This window comes from Lagenorhynchus albirostris, chromosome 1 (assembly GCF_949774975.1).
Source record: "Lagenorhynchus albirostris chromosome 1, mLagAlb1.1, whole genome shotgun sequence".
Lineage (NCBI taxonomy): Eukaryota > Metazoa > Chordata > Mammalia > Artiodactyla > Delphinidae > Lagenorhynchus > Lagenorhynchus albirostris.
In genome coordinates this window covers 46,068,378-46,083,344 of record NC_083095.1, presented here as the reverse complement: position 1 = coordinate 46,083,344, position 14,967 = coordinate 46,068,378, and the positions used below count along the sequence as shown (strand labels likewise).

Below are 14,967 nucleotides of genomic sequence, written 5' to 3'. Positions count from 1 at the left end.
ACAGGGTCTGATACCATCACCGGGGGGTGATGAGCTCAAAATCAGGGTGGCGCCTGGCGAGAGGGGTCATGTTTCTCCGAGAGGTAGGGTGTTTTCCCAACTGGAAAATTAGTTTGGAAACTGCTCGCAGAATGACACCTTATCTTGGAAGCAGACCCTGCTGACCTGGGCTCCGCCACCCCTGGGATCAGAGAGGATCTCAGAGCAGCCCTGGCGTGACACTAGGAGGCCACGGAAGCTCCTCGCCACCTAGAGGGCTGACGGGAAAGGGCAGAGGGGGCCAGCAGCTGACTTCAAAGGAAAAGCATGGAGAAAGGTAGACGGGGCAGCCTCACAGGGGACCTCATCCTTCCCTTGCACAAAACCATGTGCAAACTACCTTTGGTGCTGGACCACCCAGATGTGAGATGGGTAAAGCAGTGCCTTACCTGGCAGCATTTCATGATGTGACATATCTGTTCTCCGTCGCAAACCTCCCCTATGCAGCGGCTCATGACTGGAATCCTTCCATCATTAGAATACCTGGGAGCATAGTGCACAAAGCTGTTATCATTCCTTTCTCCTTAGTGTGAGTGAGTTTCAGACTGCTTCCAGAGAACTGCCTTTAGAAAGAGGGGGGAGAGGGGGAGTGCCGTTAGTGAGGCTCCGCTGAGGGGATGGAAGGGGCTGCCCTGCAGAAGCAGAGGCCAGAGCAGGGACCCACTTAGAGTACCTGATCAACATTTGCTCCCTCCTTCTAGTGATCCAAGGCAAACAGCCCTGCTCAGGACTGACAGAGGATGGGCAGGAAGGTTGGCAAATGAATCAGTTCTATCACAGCCAAGAACCATGCTGGGTCTGTGCCCCACTGCTTCTGAGAGCCAAATTCAGAGAGACCGACTTGAGGCAAGATGGTACAATAGTGTCGTGTACCATAGTCTGCTCATCATTTTTTGTGAAAACGTGGGTCCCATAGGATTTCCGCAGCACTTAGTTCTGCAGGTCTAGGAGTGAGGTCCCCAGAGAAGAGCTCCGTTCCCCACAGCAGATTCAGGGAGCGACTGCGTACCTGTGTTCCCTGCCACCTGCCCACCACTACCAGCTCTGCACGGCCGCATTGGCCCATTTCCCTGCCGGCACTGATCTCTTTTCCTTTTGACACCATTCTCCCCGTTTCCTCTTGGTTCCTGCCTTCCCTTTATCTTCCTTCCTCCCCTCTTCACAGTTGTGTAGCTCCCAATTCTGCATTCCCTGCCCCTTCCTCAAGAGACTGACTTTCCTCATTTCTCGCCTTCCAGCAACCCACTTCTCACTCAACCAGACTCAAAGCCCTCCTGGTTTACTCAGCAGAGTGGCCTCAGCTGTCATTGGCAAAGTGGGATTCTCAAGGTTTTTCCTAGAATGCCCCAACCTGCTGCTTATTTTAAAGTCCTAAAAACATTGGCCTCTTTACCTCAGCCTCAGGGACTTGGAGGGAGAGGCAGAAGGACACTTCAGGACAGGTGGACCCTGCAGCAACACCTCATTAGGGATGGGCGCTGCTTCCTTCCGGAATCCTCTTGACCCTGGGCCTGAACAGCAGTCCCTGTTCTTGTGGGACTTCTGAAAAGGCACAATTTGAAAGTCCCACATCAGCCTAGACGTTGGGCATCCTAGAACTGGGGATCCTCAAATACATCCTAAATACTGGAAGGGTCTGATGGAGAGGGGAAGAATCCCTCGTACTCAGAGATGCCATCTGAGCTAAGGAAACAGGCCTGCTCGGGCAACAGGACAGAAGGCTCAGAGTCTATCCTTTTTGCCCTCCCGAAGACTCGAAACTACACCTACCTGGTCTGTTACAGCTGGGGGCCCAGGATAAACGCGATGAGCCCCCAGGCTGAGCAGAAGCAAGGACAAGAGTTGGTCTGTGGTCCAAGTGGACCTGTGGGCAGGAGCTGCCCACACGCTTAGTCGGGGCATGGAGAGCTCTGCCCACCAAGCCACCCGTGGCTGAGGGCTTCCAGCCGAGATGGAAGCTGCTCTTCACCCGTCTGGTCTCCCTCTGTCTCCTGTGTGCAGGGAGATGCCACGGATCTGTTTTTATCAAATACACAATTAAAAAGTCACACTATTAGGAAACTCTGGAGTGTGAACATACGGGCTTCTCCCAAGACTTAGAATTTTTCAAAGCTGCTCTGAGAGTGGTTAGGAGTCACGACTCCCCCGTGCAACAGAGGGAAGAGCTGGAGGATAAAAAGCAAGCCTGCCGACTTTCAACCTAAAAGAGCAGCCACTAGGGTTTGGAGATTCTGGAGCAGAGAGCCCCACATTTCTCAGCCCCCCTTTTTTTGGAACACGCAATCCCAGGCTTGGAAAATGCCATTTTGCTGCGTGTTGGCAAGAAATCCTGCAGCTGAAACACTTCTCTCCAAATGTCGAGCATCTTTATTTATCCAAATCTCTCCACAGTGTTTGTTTAAAGGGGAGTGCTAGAGAGTAAACTAAATTTTACAATGAGCATATGGATGGCTGTAACTGCTGGGGTTTTTTTTTTTTTATTTGCTAACTGGCTATATATAAAATTGTGTTTCTATTTTATAGATTTCACACCCTGAAGGCTGCTAATTTTTGCATGCATATGATTTTCACATGAATGGATGAAAATACTAAAATACTCTTCCCTCTGGGTTGTTTAATTGCCCGACCCTACTCAGAGCAGTGGTGGATGGGGGTGTGGGGAAACCAGCTTCCCTAGAAGCCCAGTTGTCCTCTCTCTGCTCATGAACTGGCACGGTTGTCTTTCAGACCCATCGATGCTGGAACTGGTGTCAGAAAGAACCTTATCTGCTCCCCAGCGTTCATATCGATCGCTTTTGCCAACCTTCTCTTTGAGAATTTTAAATAACGGAAACGACATCTGCCTCTGAATTAGCTGGTAATGGGGAACACAGATTGCAGGGAAGGCTGAAATATATAGCTCCTCGAGGAAAACAAATACTTTGGTTTAGCCATTCGTTTCAACTTCCCCTCCCACCAAACCATCAACCTCATTTTTCATTCCCTCCCCGCTCCGGCCCCAAGCGCCCCCTAGTGGAGATGCGAAGGAGCCAGGAAATGGCCTGCAGTTTGGGCCTCAGGATCCTTTCCCCACTTTACAGAGAGAAGAGCTAAGGCCCAAAGAAGGGAACAGCTTCCCAGGGTCACACAGGAAGGCAGTGGCAACGCTGAGACTCCCCCAGGCACTCAGAACATATCCCACTGCTGATTTTTTCTGCCCTCCCCCATAGGATTTCACAGTTCTGTCCGAGTTTCACAGTAGCTGTCCGTTTCCTTCTATTTCCATCTTTTTCATCACTCCATAGACAGGTAATGAGGTGTGCAGAAGGCCATGGCTGGGTATCATGGGAGAGTCAGAGAAATCTGAGAGCATCGTCGCTGTCTGCAAGGCACTTCCAAACTAGTTAAGGATGTTCAAGGGTTCCACAGGATAGGGAGGTTGGGGGAGGTGCTGACGGTGAGCCCTAGCACGACAGAGGAGGCTCAGGGGTGCCTCCCCCTTGGAGGAGAGATAGGGAGGGTCCACATGGTAGAGGGGGCTTTGTGGTTAGAATGCACAGTATTGTCCTGGGTAGCGGGAACCCTCAGAACAGACGTCTCAGCCCTTGCTTCCCAGCGCTTGGAGTTGGAGAGTGTTGACAGGCATGGCAGGCATGCAGTGTGCAGTGGAGCAGCAGCTCTGGGTGAGACCCATGTGGCTTCCTGTCCCAGCTCCGTGTCGGCTGGCTAGCCTTGACAAGTCACTTAGCCTCTGGGAGCCCCACTTGAGAACTGGACACCCAGCAGGGTCTTGGACTCAGAAGAGGCTCTTGCCAGGCTGTGGTTTCCATTTCCTGCTCCTTGTAATGAAGCAGAAATGCATCAGGCCCCAGTTCTAGGCACAGGGAGCACAGCCAAGTCCTGCTCCAATGAAGCAAACACTCAACTGGGAGGAGGTGACAAATACACACATGTCAGGCGTTGGTGATGGCGATGAAGAAAAATAAAGCAGAGAAAAGGGATGGGGTGGAAAAATTCTGTTCACATACAATGAACAGAAAGTCCTTTCCAAGAAGACGGTAGAGCCAGAGACGTGACAGCAGGCAGAGAGTGAGCCATGGAAATGTCCAGGGACCAGCATTCTGGGCAGAGGGAACAGCAGTGCAAAGGCCCTGGGGTAGAAAAGGGCCTGGTGGGGAGTGAAGGAAGGGGTTGCTGTACGAAGGCAGAGAGGTAACGAGAGCCCAGGTCTTCGGGGCCTTGCAGGCCGTGGCAAGGGGTTGGCTTTTACTCCGATGGGAAGCCGCCGGAGGGGTCTGAGCAGAGGCCTGGCAGACTGTGACCATGACAGCTATTTTTAGGCACCAATTTTTTTCCAGCTGCAGTGGCCTCAGTGCGTCTAACAGACTCAGAGGTTGGTTGAACCCGAGTCCAGCTCACCCTCCACGCCGGCCCTGTTGGTCTCTCCCGCCCCCCGAGTCCTCCCAGGGAGGCACTCCAAACCCTCACCCTGGCAGGTGGAGCCAGTGACACCATGCCTACTTCCTCCTTGCTCTCAGAGCCCCTGTCACCAGCGGAACCCTTTGTCCCTTGCAGAATTCCAGCTTCCCGTGACTGAACCTGACATCAACAACAGGCTGGAGTCCTTGTGCCTAAGTATGACCGAGCACGCCCTGGGAGGTGAGTGCATCCTCCCCGCATGGCACAGCACGCCTGGGAGAACCCCCAGCCACGTGCCGCCATCCACAGCTCGGGAGAGAGGGAAGGGCACAGGCCGAGGAGGCAGGGGACAGGGAGGGAGAGGGAGAGCGGCTGCAGCGCGCTGTCGGACCCTCGTCAAGCCTCGCCATACACGGGGCCGCCAGCGCCCTTGCTCCTCCTTCTCTGGGAGGTGCCTCGGGGCCCCGGAGACCGAGGCTGCCCTCTTTCCCCAGAGGCTCCACCCCCCGGGGCACACTGGAGTCCCAGCCCCGCAGCTGTCCTAGCCCAGTGCGGGCGCTGGAGGAGCCAGGAACACAAGACGTGGCTTTTAGTGGAAACATTCCCCCACAGCACTGGATTCCTTCCTTCTCGGCACTAGATCCCCCAGTCCGGTCCAAGCGTATCCCAACTTGCTCTAAAAATAGAATTTCTGAAACCAGAATCCCTCCTTGTTTTTACATCTCCCTGTTCCAATGGCTTCCACAACGCCCAGAGCCCCAAGCAGTCCAAGGCGTCCTTCGCAGCGTGACAGGGACGGTCTAGTTGGATGCGCCAGGGGTGTGCAGGGCTGCAGCCCCTGGAGGAGCTCCCAGAAGCAGCTGGGTCGTCCCACTGTGTGTTTGGTCTGCAGCCCTGCATCGTCACAACAGCCCTGGGAGGCCTTCAGTGCCCTCCTGGTACTAAACGGGTGCCTTCCTCTGGCCTGGACTCACTGCCAGCCCTGGGGATGTTTGGCAGACAGAGGAGAGACGTCCGCCCCTTCCTGCCAACCTCCAGGGAGGCTGTGAGTCATGGAGATTGAGACAGGCCTCCTGTGACCCTTCCCGACAGCCCTGTCCGGTCTGGACGTGCTCACCCACCGCAGAGCCAGAGATGGGTACACGGAGAGGCACAATTTGTGCTAGCCCAGCAGCAGCAGAAAGAAAGGCTGTCATAAGCCACTGCTCCAGAGAGCTTTGTCCTCCTGACCAGGGGTGTTTAGATTTTCAGTCTCTACAAACACAGGCTTATCCTGAAACCAAATAGGACAAAGGTAAATGCTCTGTGTGGAGCAGAGTACAGGCCGGGACTGCACCCACCTGACCTCACCCATGCAAGGGTCTCCATAGCCTGGAGAAAGCCTCCGCTCCGTACCAGAAGGGAGCTAGCTGAAGGCCTCCCAGGGCTGCTGAGCAGACAGACGGTGGGGTGCACAGCTCCCTCCGTGACCCCCCGCGGGGGTTCCGGGGAACCCCATTTGCAAACACCACTCTCTCCCTTGGCCATTCAGTTCAGATCTTAGAAGCTTTGCGGCACCACTGGTTCATTCCCGGTACGTCCGCGTGTGGTGCCACCAGCTCCTCTTCTCCAGGTAACCGAGGAGGTTGGGTCAGCACCCTGACAGCCCCTGACGAGTAATGGGAAACAACCCAAAGGTCCGTCGGCAGATGAATATGGATGGACGAGATGCACTATAGCCACACGGTGGAATGCCATTCAGCCTCGGAAAGGAACGAAGTACTGTTACATGGCTGATCTGTGAAAGCATTATGCTAATGGGTGAAAAAGCCAGACACAAAACGCCACACCGTGTGTGATTCCCTTAACGTGACACGTCCAGGATAGGCAAACCTACAGAGACAGAAGGCAGATCAGTGGCTGCCAGGGTTTGGAGGGCGGTGGGAATGGAGCGTGGCTGCTAACGGGCACCAGATTTCTCTCGGGGGTGACAAAATAGCCTGGAATTAGATGGTGGTGATGGCTGCGCAACTCTCGTGAACATGCTCAAAACCACCGAGTTGTACACTTTAAAAGGGTGACGTTTGTGGTGTGCAAATTATATCTCAATTTTGTCCTAAACGGAAGACCTCCGGACCTGAGCCTTCAGCCCAGGCTCAGCCCCCTGTAGGCAGCCCAGGTGCCCTCCCACCTGACACCTGACAGGCGCTGGCTTGCAGGGCGACTCCACTGAGTCCTGCATTGCCTGTGAGAGTCAGCCAGGAGGACTGACCTCCCCCCGGGCTTGACAGATCTCAGGTAATTGGTGTGTTGGAAGCTCTTCTCAATCTGCTAAGTGCTAACATCATCATCATCATTAAGAGCAGTAATGCCAAATGCTCTTTATTAAAGGGAGGTCTTCATTGAAAGACTCCATTTTTAGCCTGTTCTTCTATTTTTACAGGAAACATCTGTGAACTGGTTTTTTTGCTAATGTTTTCATCTCGTTAATCTCCTAAGCCTTTTTATTGCTGTGTTTTTTCTCAATAATCCTCTCTGGTGGGAAGCCTCATAAGCAGTTTCCTGAGCAGGGAATGCAATTAGGTTCAGGGTGGCCCAGTTGGGTGCGGTCGCAGCGGTGTGCCCTCCCACTGTGGCAGCACCTTTCTGCTGGCCGACCCCGCCAGGTGCCAACGGAGATGACCTTGCTGGGAACAGAACTTCTGCCAGCGAGTGAAGTTATCTTACACGAAGACGAACGACCAGGGAGAGGAAAGCAGAGTAGTAAAAGATGCTCCTCTGCTTGTATCTCAAGGAAAGAGGGGGAGGGCTTCCCTGGTGGCGCAGTGGTTGAGAGTCCGCCTGCCGATGCAGGGGACACGGGTTCGTGCCCCGGTCCGGGAGGGTCCCGCATGCCGCGGAGCGGCTGGGCCCGTGAGCCGTGGCCGCTGGGCCTGCGCGTCCAGAGCCTGTGCTCCGCAACGGGAGAGGCCACAACAGCGAGAGGCCCGCGTACCGAAAAAAAAAAAAGAAAAGAAGGGGAGAGGTGTCCAAGTTCCTAGGACACCACATCCCAGGATGGCCATTCTAACGGGGCTGCTCCCCGGGCCCCAAGCCTTGGGGCCCATCCTTTTGTGCTGGCATCTCTGCTCTTTCAGTCTCCTCCAGTAACTGCTGCCCTCTGGGTGTTGGTCGAAGCTGCTTCCTATCCATCTTCCTATCCTAGCCTTCCCTATCCATCTCTTCTTTTCTCTCCCCAGGCCCCTCCGACAGAACCGGTGAGGAAGCCCAGGGGGTGGGTTGCCTCTGCCATCTTGGTTTGTGAGTCTTTATTTAAGGCTTTCATCTGGCTCTGCTGGGCTTGCTCCTGACTGGTGGCCCCAGGTGTTCAGGGAGACTCAGTACCAGCAGAATGAGTCTACGAGGCTCCGCCCGGCAGAATGGCGTCCATAGTGAATCAAACCATAAAGAGGAATGCACGGTCCATCCTCGGATGTTCTGGGGTTTGTGCTTCACCTGATCCCGTTGTCATTCCTTCCCACCTTCTCTCCTCACTCCTTCTTGGGACTTAAAGCTCCACTTATAGCCGATATAAGTGCAAATCGGGAAAAGGTTCCACTTTCTCAAGACATTATTCTGCCTTTCATTTGAAATTTGCCATAGTAATTATAAAACCTATGATGGTTGCATGTGAATGGTGCCCCTTTGAGTTGTGCAGTGCACGACCCGCACAACTGTAAATAGTGAGTCTGGACTTAACCTACTGGTCATTTCCCTGCAGGTGAATACCAACCATCACCCTTGGAGGATGAGGTATAGGGTGAGAATTCTGTGAAAATGCATCTTGGGGCTGGGTTAGTTGAGATTTTCTTGTTTACAGCTCCTCACTTCAACAGCTATGCAAGGTTGACATTAATAAATGGACGAGTTGAGGCCCAGCAAGAGTGTGCACTGCGCTTCTACAGACGAGGGAGTGGCCTCTGCACCCTCACCCCACCCACACGTGTGTGTGTGCACATATACACACACTCACTGTTCTCCCACAGCCAGTTACCACTGCTGGGCCACCACTCAAGAGGCTACGGTTGACATGCGTAGAAGGCAGGAAGAGGTGATACGTTCGCATCTGGGGACCTCTAGGATTGATAATCTGAAACAACAGATGCTCTCAGGGGCCATTTGCTTCCCTTCTTTAAAATCTCTCAAAAAATCATGTAGAACTTTACACACACACACACACACACACACACACACACACACACACACACACGAGTACAAGTAAAACGGGGAAAATCTGTACGATGGGTAGATTACATCAATGTCACTGTCTTGGTGGTAATACTATACTATACTTTTGCAAAATGTTACCTTAGGGGCAAACTCAGAAACAGGGTGCTCTTTCTTATGTGGACCGACAGTGATCTCATTAAAAATCTGAATGAAAGAAACATGCTCCCTCCAAGTCCCTGCTGGCAAGATGCCAGCCTGGCACCACCCATGAGGCGGCCAGGAGGCCCCTGCAGTGGGCTCAGTGCTCCCCTGTATCACTTAGGTCCTCCAGCTTTCCCTGGAACAGTCGGCCACGCCCCTCTCACACCTGAGCTCTGCCCACTGCACCTAGACGCACCTCTGCTAGACGGGCCTTGTGATGCAGAGGTTTAGACCAAGACACATCTACTGACATGTGGACATCAGCGAAACCAGGGAGGCATCCTGCATCCCATCCTGGCCTTCATTTAGTGGTCACTGAACATAGTCATTTCTACCTCCTATGACTAATCCATGCCTCTCTCTGCTCACTGGAGAAACTCTAGCATGGACCATTGTAGGGACCTCTTAACTGGTTCACCTACCACCAGCCATGCCAGAGAAACCATTCTGAAGTCAAATCTGGTTACTCTACCACTTATAAATCCCCAATTACCTATGTCCAAGCTCCTGTTAATAGTACACAAGACCCTTATGGTCTGATTCTGGGGACTCTCCCACAGTCCCGTGTGAAAAGGGGTTGGGCAGCCGTCGGCTCCCTCTGTGGTCTGACTCACTCATGGCCTCTCCTCTCTGACAGGCATGTCCCCCACTTTCTCTATAGCCTGGTTTCACCGATTCTCCATAACACCGACATGGCATATGCTGGGTGGCCTCAGCACTCTTCCATGTCCACTGGATCTTTCAGTTCCAGGTGCCAAAAAAAAATCTCACCCTGGTGTCTCTGCCCCCGATCAGATTCTTGAGACAGAGAATCTGGATCAGTTTGGGTCAGCTGCATCCCCCTGGTCTGCTCAGCTGTGATCAGAGATCACAGTCACCACCACTCATCCCTGGCCTTTCAGCGGGGACTCAGGGGGAAAGGGAGATGCTCCCAAAGAAAGGGACATGAGCTGGACAGGTCCACCTGCATGTGTATTGCAAAACCTAGCTGGCTCTCTGCCGTATCTCCTGCCACTCCTCCTGTCCTTCATCCTAAACCTCCAGCCCGCCCCCAGGCCCACCATTTGATGAGCAGCATCACGCCTGTACATGAGCTGTATGCCCTCCCCACCCTAATACTCTCCTGCCTCCTCTTTTCTTCTCCTACCAGACCATCTACAAAGTCATTTTCTTTATCTGTGAAACCATCCTTGACTTCCAGGGGCAACCTAAACCTCCTTCCCCCTTGTTCCTGCTGTGCCTGGTACCTACTCCATTACAGCAACCATCCCTCATGTGTCATTGTCAGTGTACATGTCTGTGTCCTGTCTAGGATATATACGTACTTGGACAAAGTGTGAGGATTAGGTCTTTTCATCTTGGTTTCCAGGCTCAGTATGGCTCCTGGCAAAAATAGCTATGTTGAGTGGGTGGGTATGTGAAGAATGAGGGAATGGATGGATGGATGAATTTAACCCTTATCTGTCCTCAGAGACTGGGAGGTCCAACATGCATGACGCTGGAATCGGTGGGCATGAATGGAATTGCTTTGCTCACCTGTGCCCATTGTGTCCTCCTTTCTCTCCCAGACGGGGTTGACCGGACCTCCACAATCTAGAGCTGAAGATGAGAGTGACCGCGCTGGCCGTGAAATCGACTGCTGCGGGTCCAGTGTTAGCCATCTTCAGGGTTGCACAGAATCCTCCAAGATACTTTGCAGCCATTTCTTTTCCCCTGGTCCCTCTCCCATTTTGATTTTGTGAGAGCGTAGGTCGTCCTTGTAAACATATCAGTAGACCTGGGACTGGTTATTTCGTCATTTGTTTCTGTCGTGGGATGGCTTGGTGTGGGGCATGGGGAGGGATCTCTAAGGGAAACATAGGACTGGGAACGGGTGGAGGGAATGCAAGTGGCTTCTTGGATGGAAATGAGGGGGAAAATAAAGAGGGTACCGCTTGGAAAGAGATGAGAGACTTGGGAGGGAGGCAGAAGCCCCAGCCCTTGGGAGCCTTCTCAGAAGCCTGCCTTCAGAGTCAGGCCCCGGGAGGAAAGCACGGATGCCTGCGACCAAAGCACAACGGCGGCTCGCTCTTTTATGTCTCCCCTGATTGGATTCCCTGAGGCCCCTGCTTGAAATCCAGCCGCAGAAGAAGTCCACATGGCAACGGGGGCAGGAAGGGAGAAATTCCCTCCAACAAAATTTCAGATAAACTTTGATTTGTGTATTGTTTACATAACAATTTTAAAGGGTACATAATGTGTAAAGAGTTGGGCTAGAACTTTTCTTCATACTATGGTTTTTGTAAAGGATTTGTTGCTATGGATTCATTTTTTCCTCTATTTTTATAATAGCAGCAGGGTTGTCTTTTTAAATGGCTGCCAAGCTCTGCTTCTCGGGAAGGCGGAGCTGTCACGTAGGCCTGAGTTGTGTCTCCCACCTGTGGGTGGGAGAAGTGTGTAGGTGGAGTTGAGGATGTGGCTGGAGTGGGCGGAGCACTGGGCAGGGCGCCACCATGTGATCGGTTATGGGATTGCGCGCAGTCACCTAGGGAGTCTAAAGGAATCCTGCTGCCCTTTCTACGCTGGATTTGCTTCTCACCCGGAGAACCTCTTTCTCCCCACCCTACAATGGGGTGTCATCCTATCAGTCCTGGCCTCGCTCCACACACACACACACACACACACACACACACGTGGGTACAAGTTTCACTGGAGGAGAAAAGGCAAGGATGGATATTTTTCCCTAGCAAGAGGCCTTAATACCCAGATAATAAGCTCAAAAGGCCGCTTTTGGGGGGGTTGCTCGCAGGAACCCCAGCCTGGGGGCTGCAGCCCCTTGGCTCGCTCACCGCTGAGGAAGAGGAGGAAAAGAGCAAGGTCCGGCAACAGTGTATAAACGGTCAGTCAGCAAGTGGCAGAGAGAGCTGCGGGGAGACGTCCCAGGTGGGCAGTGGAAGAAGATGTGAGAAAGGTCGACTTCATGATGGAAATGATGATTCTATCACGTACGTCAGGGATTTGCTGTGTTGTCGGCTGATTTATCCACCCGCATGGAAGGGAGACAAAACTACTACTTAACATGGTGAGAGATTAACAAACTACGCTACCAAAAAGTAATAGCTCTATTTCTTAAGGGCAAGAAAGACTACGTTTGGAATTTGATGCAATAGAGGGTATTAGAGGAAATCCAAGAGGAGCTGTGCTCTGCGCTGGAAAATTGGGTTGTGTAAATGATGGTGTGACAGCTCAGCCAGAGGCGAGATCAGGGAGATAGTAGGAGGCCTGTTTATTGAATGGGTGTCTGGTACCATTTTGGGGGTTTGTTTTTTTAGCAAAGTCAGAGTCGAAATTAAAGAGATCAGACCATGAAAATCACTGCGTTTGCTTGGGGTTATGTTTTAAAATAATGAAGTAAATACAATTTAAAAGGCCTTAATGAAATCCAAACAGCTTTCTTCTACCTTCAAGATTGAAAACGTACACCCAACACAGCCTTGGATGTTGTGAAGCTTGCAAAGTCTTCTTAAGGTCTAAAATGTGGGAACATCTTAACCACAGAGAGCCTTTAGCAAGCAAAGAACATTGAATCCACAACATCCTGCACTGCATTTTATAAAAAAGGGGGGCTCTCCATGGGTGACTATGTTCTAAAGATGCAAATTCATTTGCAGAAAGAGGCAGCATTTTTTAGTTGATATGTTTTAACCAAGTGCCATTAACATTCATCCTCCACTCCCCTTTTCTAAGCAAGCTTAGGGTTACTTGGGGAATGTGTTGGGATGGACAATCGTGTGAGCCAGGAAGGACAAGTCAAAGATGTTGAAGGCCAAAGGCAAGACCAGAGGGTTTGCGAAGGTGTTTTTTGGATGCTAAGAACGTTAATGGAAGAATAAAAACAATGGTATAACACATCTTGTGGAGAAATTAAAAAGCATTCAGATCTGCTGCAAAACACATATATCCATAAACACTCGGGTTGTTCAGAAAACAGATTGTGAACACAATCACATTAGCATGAATCCTTTAAAAGGATGAAGACCTTAAAGTATTTGCAAATTTGAATTTCTATTTATTCCTTCACTGAATATAGAAACAATGGTTATCTGATTATTAGAGATATTATTTTGGATATGTTACTTATTAACTTGCTATGGCTGGTAACCATGATAAAGTCTGTTATTAATAACAACATAATTCTTTTTTTAAAAGAAAAGCTTATTTTTCATTGACTGTGTATAGATTTATCTACTTAGTTGTGTTCTGCTCTTAGTGTTTTAATTTTTTTTTAAGTTGACTGTTCTGATAAATTTTAGGCGCCTGTCCCCACCTTGTTTTGAGTCCTGTGTTGACTGCAGGTATACAGCTCAATCTAAAAATCCTAAAGCAAAAGAACTTTATTTATAAAAAAAAAAAAATCAAACAGTTGCATGCATAGAAGGCTGTGAAGTCGGATATTTAGTAATAAAGCGGCAGTGCCTTTTTTTGTATTTACCCATTGACCCCCAAATGCAACTGTTTTATATTAAGTAAATAGTAAACATTAAAAATCTCAGAGTAAAATCTATTTCACTACATGGGTTTTTTTTCTCCCCTCGTTCTGATTTAAGCAGTGTGTATTTGACATCTCTACATTGTCCCAGGGACAGTGGTGTTCTACGATATTGTTATCATGTATGATGTTTTATTGGTGCTTTTTATTCATAGTGGTTTCTTACCAGAAACAGTAGGAAGACACACATGAACTGTGTACAAGAAATGAAACATTGCTGCTGATATGTTTTGTTTTGTTTTCCACATGCTTTTTGAGTTTCACTTTTTAAACCAAGGGCCAGCAAGCAAAATCAATGCCCTGAAGAGGGCGGCTGTTTGCACCAAGCTCTCCAATGCTGTGTATTGACGGTCCCTTTTTGGTACTCAGGATTGGAGCTAGAGCTGGGCCCCCTCTCCCATTCATTTGAAGAGACACTGAGGGAAACAAGGTTTTCTTTTGAGGTGTCATTGGCTGCCTTTTACGGAATGGGAGCCTTCTCCGGGTCTTCTGTTCTTCTGCCCCTCTTGTAGCTACTGCCAGTGCAAGGTTTGTAGATGCACGTTCCCCCTCTGGAACCGGGATCTCCCTGAGAGCCTGGCCTGGGGGCTGAGCTGGGTTGAATGCATAGGCGCACAACCAGAAGGGCAGCGAGGGGAGGAGAAAGCAGCCCCCATCTCGGTGGCCCTCTGGGGATGTCTTGGGCAGGTGGCCCCAGCTTGGGTGCAGGGAAACAGCCTAACCAAGGCGTTCAGGTGTGCCTGTTACAGGAAGGCCCTGGGGAAGGATAATTTGCACATGGGGCTGTGATAACACTAATGTTGATTTTTTTGTTTTACAAGTCATCAGAGATGTTTGCAAAGTGAGTTTTATTTTTTTGTAATTCCTTTATCTTTACTTAAAGGTGAATGTGTATTCCTCTGGGAGGAATAGGAAGAAAACAGGAATGTTAATAATGTCAAACAGAAGACTTCCTCCCTTATTAATATATAACCCTCATGTATTTATGCCTAATGTAAGCTGACTTTTAAAAAGCTTTCTTTTGTTGCATGCCCCATGCAGACATCCCTATTGTACATGCATGCCTTTCGTCCTGTTTTCCTGTATAAAGTTAGTGAACAAAGAACTATTTTTGCCTAGTTCATGTTGCCAAGCAATGCATATTTTTTAAATTTGTCATATATGGAAATAGCATGTTTGTTACATGTAAAAGCTTTACTGATATACAGATATACTAATGTTTGAAGAAGCTGTTCTTTGCAAGTGTACAGTTTTCAAATGTTACCAGTGAAACACCCTTGTGGTTTAAACTTGCTACAATGTATTTATTACTCATTTCCTCCCATGTAACTAAGAATCATGGCTATATTTCATATCAACATTATATTGAAAGTGAAGGGAAATGATTAATACAAGGTTTTGTAACACTGGTGTGTGTCTTTTTTCATTTTCGTCAATATGATCGATTAGAAAACAAGAACTGAATCTTAGAAATAAGCCAGCCAGGAAGAATAAGCCTGACATCCCTGTAAACTGTTCCCCCCTGACCATTCTATGAAAACTGTGTCTTCCAACCATGAGCTACTTCTTTTTAACAGAAAGGTAGGAAGAGAGGTGTAAAATTTTATGCAGCT

The 14,967-nt window shown here is 50.0% G+C and overlaps 1 protein-coding gene across 6 annotated transcripts in view; it reads left to right on the top strand.

Annotated features, from left to right (window-relative positions):
• Positions 1 to 14,762, top strand: part of SAMD4A (sterile alpha motif domain containing 4A) — a 242,842-nt gene extending 228,080 nt beyond the window's left edge. For 3 of the 6 annotated variants that reach the window (XM_060142345.1, XM_060142368.1, XM_060142354.1), the window contains 2 exons: positions 4,594 to 4,677; positions 6,050 to 6,813. In XM_060142345.1, coding sequence (XP_059998328.1) covers positions 4,594 to 4,677; positions 6,050 to 6,096 — 131 coding nt within the window. In that variant the 3' untranslated portion in view covers positions 6,097 to 6,813. Of the gene's footprint in view, positions 1 to 4,593; positions 4,678 to 6,049; positions 6,814 to 10,394 lie in introns of those variants that run through there. The other 3 variants (XM_060142375.1, XM_060142360.1, XM_060142346.1) reach the window with 2 other exon arrangements.
• Positions 14,763 to 14,967: the final 205 nt, after the last annotated feature.